Source organism: Lepus europaeus, chromosome 14 (assembly GCF_033115175.1).
Source record: "Lepus europaeus isolate LE1 chromosome 14, mLepTim1.pri, whole genome shotgun sequence".
Lineage (NCBI taxonomy): Eukaryota > Metazoa > Chordata > Mammalia > Lagomorpha > Leporidae > Lepus > Lepus europaeus.
The window spans coordinates 39,108,873-39,113,927 of NC_084840.1; the positions used below are offsets into that span (position 1 = coordinate 39,108,873).

The following is a 5,055-nucleotide window of genomic DNA, read 5'->3' on the forward strand; positions in this document are numbered from 1 at the left end:
GATATGGAACAGGCACTAACAATATTGAGCTGAGACAGCACAGCCAGGGGTCCGGCCGCGGGGCATCCACACGCTCTTAGTCCTTTCCAGACAGCCCCTCAGGGCTCAGGGTCCTGTCTGGCTGCTGGGCTCCCAGGAGGTCCGAGGGGTGTGACCTCCCTCCCTCCCTTCCTCGCTCCCTCCCACCACCCCAGGCCAGCCCAGGCCCGGCTATAAAGCTGGCCCAGCCCTGGCTCTCAGCACACGCAGCTGCACCCCAGGCCCTCCTGCAACCTCTGAGACAGAGCACCATGCGGCCCCTGTGGCTCTGCTGGGCACTGTGGCTGCTGCCCCAGGCTGGGCACGGGGCAGCCCTGACCGGGGAGCACATCCTGGACAGCCTGCTGCAGCAGCTGAACCTCAGCCAGGCGCCCGTCCTGGACAGAGCCGACGTGGAGGGCCTGGCCATCCCTGCCCACGTGAGGGCCGAGTACCTGGCCCTGCTGCAGCCCAGCCGCAGGGACCGCTCCCGCGGGAAGAGGTTCAGCCTCAGCCAGCGCTTCCGAGGTGAGCCCCAGCCCAGCTGTGCCCTGGCCCCAGAGGTGGTGTGGGAGGGCCCTGCTTTGTGGACTCTGGCGAGGCCCATGGGCCCCGTGTGGTGAGGAGCCGTGGCTGGGAGGATGGCAGCCTGGGCCCTGGAGCCCTGGCCTCTGGCTGTGCACAGAAGGTGTCCTCGTGGCCAGGCCCCTGGATAGGAGGAGAGCCAGCGGGGCACAGGCAGGACCTGCTGGGGCCCCGCTCCCCCCTGGGACACTCTGGTCTGAGAATGTCCGGGAGCATCTCCCTGACGCCTGGTCCTCTGGGACATGTGCCTTCTGTCTCCCTGCGCTGTGCGCACTGCAGACACTGGGTGGGGACAGAGGTGTGTTTGGGAAAATACTTGAGTCAAAGGCCAAGTTACTCCCATTGGGGCCAACTAGACCCCTGCCCTGGGAGCCACCCCCAGAGCTTCCAAGGCCAGCAGCCTGCAGGAGGGTTCTCAGCCTCTCCCCTGAGGGGACCCTGGCAGCCCTCCTGCTGGGTGCAGATGGCCAGGCCCGAGGGCGTCCTCAGCTGCCTGGCCGTGCCCAGAGCGCCCGCTGACCCTGCTCCTGTCCCCAGAGGTGGTGGGCAAGTTCCTGCTGTCGGACGCCTCCACGCACCTGCTGGAGTTCAGCATGGAGAAGCGGCTGCCGCCCAACAGCGAGCTGGTGCAGGCCGCGCTTCGGCTCTTCCAGGAGCCGGTCCCCAAGGCGGCGCTGCGCAGGCACGGGCTGTCCCCGCGCCAAGCCAGGGCGCGGGTCACTATCGAGTGGCTGCGTGTCCGTGAGGACGGCTCCAACCGCACCTGCCTCATCGACTCCAGGTGGGAGTCGCGGCGGGGACGGCGGGGACGGCGGGGGCGGGGGGGGGGAGGGAGGTGCGCTGGGCTGGAGGGGGCAGGGGGCGGGCAGATGGGTGCGTCGGGCTCGGGGGCGGGGACGGGCAGGGAGCGTGGGCTGGTAGGGAGCGTGGGCGTGCAGCGCCAGAGGGGCTGCCCCGGGCCTTCGGGACTGCCCGGCCCAGCCCCGACCGCTCAGACTGGGCTCTGTCTCAGGCTGGTGTCCCTCCAGAGTGGCTGGAAGATCTTCGACGTGACCGAGGCCGTGACCTTCTGGCAGCAGCTAGGCCAGCCCCAGCAGCCGCTGCTGCTGGTGGTTACGGTGCACAGGGAGCACCTGGGCCCCAGGGCGTCCAGCGCGCACAAGCTGGTGCGCTTTGCCCCGCAGGGGGAGCCTGGCGGCGTGCAGGGCGAGCCGCAGCTGGAGCTGCATACCCTGGACCTCAAGGATTACGGGTAGGTGCCAGGTGGACGCGGTGACTGGGAGTCCAGGCCCCTGTCCCCTGGGCTGGCTGCTGGGGTGGGGCAGCGGGGCGGTCTTCTAGTGGTAGAAGTTTTGTCAGTTATTGAAAAACATCTGAAATTTTTCAGGGGACTTTCATGTTGTCGTTGAATCATGCATTTGATTTCAATCCTCTGTTTTTATTTACTGTTCTCCATGATGAGTCTTTGGAAAAACATTAGCGTTAGTACCAGGGTTGAACACCTTCCTCCTGCTTTTGGCGACTGCCCTCTTCCTGGGACAAAGGAACTCTTCAGAGCAGACAGTGCTGTGTGCGGCAGGCTGCCCCTGTGCCTGCGGATTCTGCATTTGCGGTTTCAGCCAGCCTCGGATGGCCAATATTCAGAATAAAAATACAGCTGGAACGGACATGTACAGACTTTTCCTCTTGCCAATACTCCCTAAACTATATAGTAGAACAGCTAGAGATGAGGCATCTACATGACATTATTATAAGTAATCTAGAGGGGCCAGCGCCGTGGCTCACTTGGCTAGTCCTCCGCCTGCGCCTCAGCATCCCATATGGGCGCCGGGTTCTGTCCCAGTTGCTCCTCTTCCAGTCCAGCTCTCTGCTGTGGCCTGGGAGGGCAGTGGAGGATGGCACAAGTGCTTGGGCCCTGCACCCGCGTGGGAGACCAGGAGGAAGCACCTGGCTCCTGGCTTTGGATCGGCGCAGCGCTGGCCATAGCGGCCATTTGGGGGGGGGGGGGCAAAGGAAGGAAGACCTTTCTCTCTGTCTCTCTCTCTCTCACTGTCTTACTGTATCTGTCAAATAAATTTAAAAAATAAGTAATCTAGAGATGATTTAAAGCATACAGGAGAATTGCATGTGTTATATGCAAATACTATGCCATTTTATTTAAGGGTCTTGAGCACTGGTAGAGTTTGTTATCCAAGGCGGGGGGGTCCTGGAACCCATCCCCCATGGATACCACTACACAAGTCCAGCTCTGCCTTCAGCCTGCTGCAGCCTCCTGCCCGACACGGTTCACCTGAGGATGAAATGAAGGTGTCACCTGAGATAACATCTGGGAAGCACCTGGCTCCTGGCGCAGGAGGAGACCCTCAACAAACTGTGGCTGATTTATCCTTGATGTTTTTTTGTTCATCCTCTATCATAGATACCCAACTTTGTGAACCTAATGAGAGATGGGGCATCATAAGCCTCCCTCCCAGATGCCTCACTTCCGGGTCTCCTGCCCTCAGCTGGCCTCTGAGCCTGCCTCTCTTTTTTTTCCTACAGAGCCCAGGGCGATTGTGACCCTGAGGTGCCAGTGACTGAGGGCACCCGCTGCTGCCGCCGGGAGATGTTCGTGGACCTGCAGGGGATGAAGTGGGCCGAGAACTGGATCCTGGAGCCCTCAGGCTTCATGGCCTATGAGTGTGTGGGCAGCTGCCGGCAGCTGCCAGAGCCCCTGTCTTTCAAGTGGCCGTTTCTGGGACCGCGGCGGTGCATCGCCTCGGAGATGGCCACATTGCCCATGATCGTCAGCATCAAGGAGGGAGACAGGATCAGGACCCAGGTGGTCAACCTGCCCAACATGAGGGTGCAGCAGTGCAGCTGTGCCTCGGACGGGGCACCTGTGCCCAGTAGGCTGGAGCCATGGTCCCCCAGTGTAGCTCCTGAGGCCTCTGCCCAGACAGAGCCATGGTCCCCCAGTGTAGCTCCTGAGGCCTCTGCCCAGACACGGCCAGAGCGGCAGTCTTAACGTAGGTCTTATCTGTACACTTAGTTACCCCTGTCCCAATTTAGTGCCCCCATGTAGCCTTTGCCCTGTGTTCTTCCACTTCCTGTCCTTGTCCACCGCCCATCCTAAGCACTTATGTGAGTAAAGAATGCAACTGTAGTAGGAAATCCTGGCCTGCTTATTAAAGGACCAAGCCAAGCAATGGACAGATGTTCAGCGGAGAAGTTCTGTTCTCTGGCTGGTTGATTCTCAACTGAGTATGGGACAGCAAAACCTTCTGACGAGAACTGAGGAAGCTGAACTGGTTTACTCTATTCTGTGGTGAAACAAAGGAACAAAAATCCCCGCTTCTCCTAGACAGGGAGAATGTCTGAAAAAGAGGCCCCTGTCCTCCCAGGTACTGACCCCTTCGGGACTGTTGTAAACACACCCAAGTTCCCTCTCCCCAGATGGGGTACCAGGAAGAAGGCTGAGGGCTTCCGGCTGGGGCAGTGGGCATGGAACCAGGCACTTGACTTCTGCGTCTGGTGGGGCTGCACGCTGGGACTTCAAGCACATGCAGAAGATTTGGACCACCACATCCTCTTGAAAAGGGAGGCGTGGGCTCTGGCTGCAAGACCTCATTGCTGCCCTTCAGAAACTCAGCACTGAGGGTGCTGCCCTGTTGTAGGGAACTTGGCACCAAAGACCACTGGTCTTTACATTGTTTTTCTCTTTTTTTAATGTAGCAAAAACAACTGAAGGTAGAAAAGCTGAATAAATAAAGCAAAACGATGTTTCACTCAGTGTATTTAATTTCTGGCACTCCTTACAGAGGAGAGAAGGGAGCAATATTGGGGAATGAAAGCAACGTAGTGATCTCAAGACAGGGCGGACCAAAGACCCCCCCTCCCCCAGCTTCTAGAAGGTGTTGAAGATGCTAATAACTACATTTAAAGTTTTCATTTCGGGTTTTTTTCTTTTCCCACACAAGTCTCATTCCAAAGGGAGTCTTGCATGCTCTTTGAACGCACTTTAACCCTGCACTGGTGGCCATGAGAATGGGGGTGTGTGTGTGACAGCGGTGTGGGAAGCAAGTTAACCGTCACTAAACACTCCCTGTGAACCAAGGCACTGAACTAGGCAAGGTCACGTCCATTCTTCCACAATTCTTGTAACTATCCCTTGTGGCAGGTGTTGTTATTCCCACTTTCCAGGTGAAGAAACTGTGGCTGAGGCCATACAAATGTGCTGGATTTCTACACTGTAGAATGGGTGATAAATAAACTTTCCCACCCTATTCCCTGGTCTGTGTTCTGCTGATGATATAGGCATCTAGTTAAAATCTCATTTGAAAGCTGTCATATCTGGCAATTCCCCTCCACATTCCCCGCCCCAAGAGCTGGGTTTCTTTCTGCCTGGCTATGGAGACGGTGTTGCCTTTAGCTCGTAGTCTATGTCTTACCCAGAAAGCTAATTAATAGCAA

General features: G+C 58.1%; 1 protein-coding gene across 1 annotated transcript; it reads left to right on the forward strand.

Moving 5' to 3' along the window:
• The first annotated feature begins 290 nt into the window (after positions 1-290).
• On the forward strand, positions 291-3,610 carry LOC133773405 (left-right determination factor 1-like). Its single transcript, XM_062210764.1, has 4 exons — positions 291-546; positions 1,141-1,384; positions 1,616-1,855; positions 3,145-3,610. Exons 1-4 carry the CDS (start codon positions 291-293, stop codon positions 3,608-3,610), a joined length of 1,206 nt encoding a protein of 401 aa, XP_062066748.1.
• The last annotated feature ends 1,445 nt before the right edge of the window (positions 3,611-5,055 follow it).

Excerpts from the sequence above, each read along its gene's own strand:
- LOC133773405 (XM_062210764.1), top strand. The coding sequence starts at position 291 with ATGCGGCCCCTGTGGCTCTGCTGGGCACTGTGGCTGCTGCCCCAGGCT. Across the intron at positions 547-1,140 it reads CCTCAGCCAGCGCTTCCGAG|AGGTGGTGGGCAAGTTCCTG; the intron begins GTGAGCCCCAGC and ends TCCTGTCCCCAG. Across the intron at positions 1,856-3,144 it reads CTGGACCTCAAGGATTACGG|AGCCCAGGGCGATTGTGACC; the intron begins GTAGGTGCCAGG and ends TTTTTCCTACAG.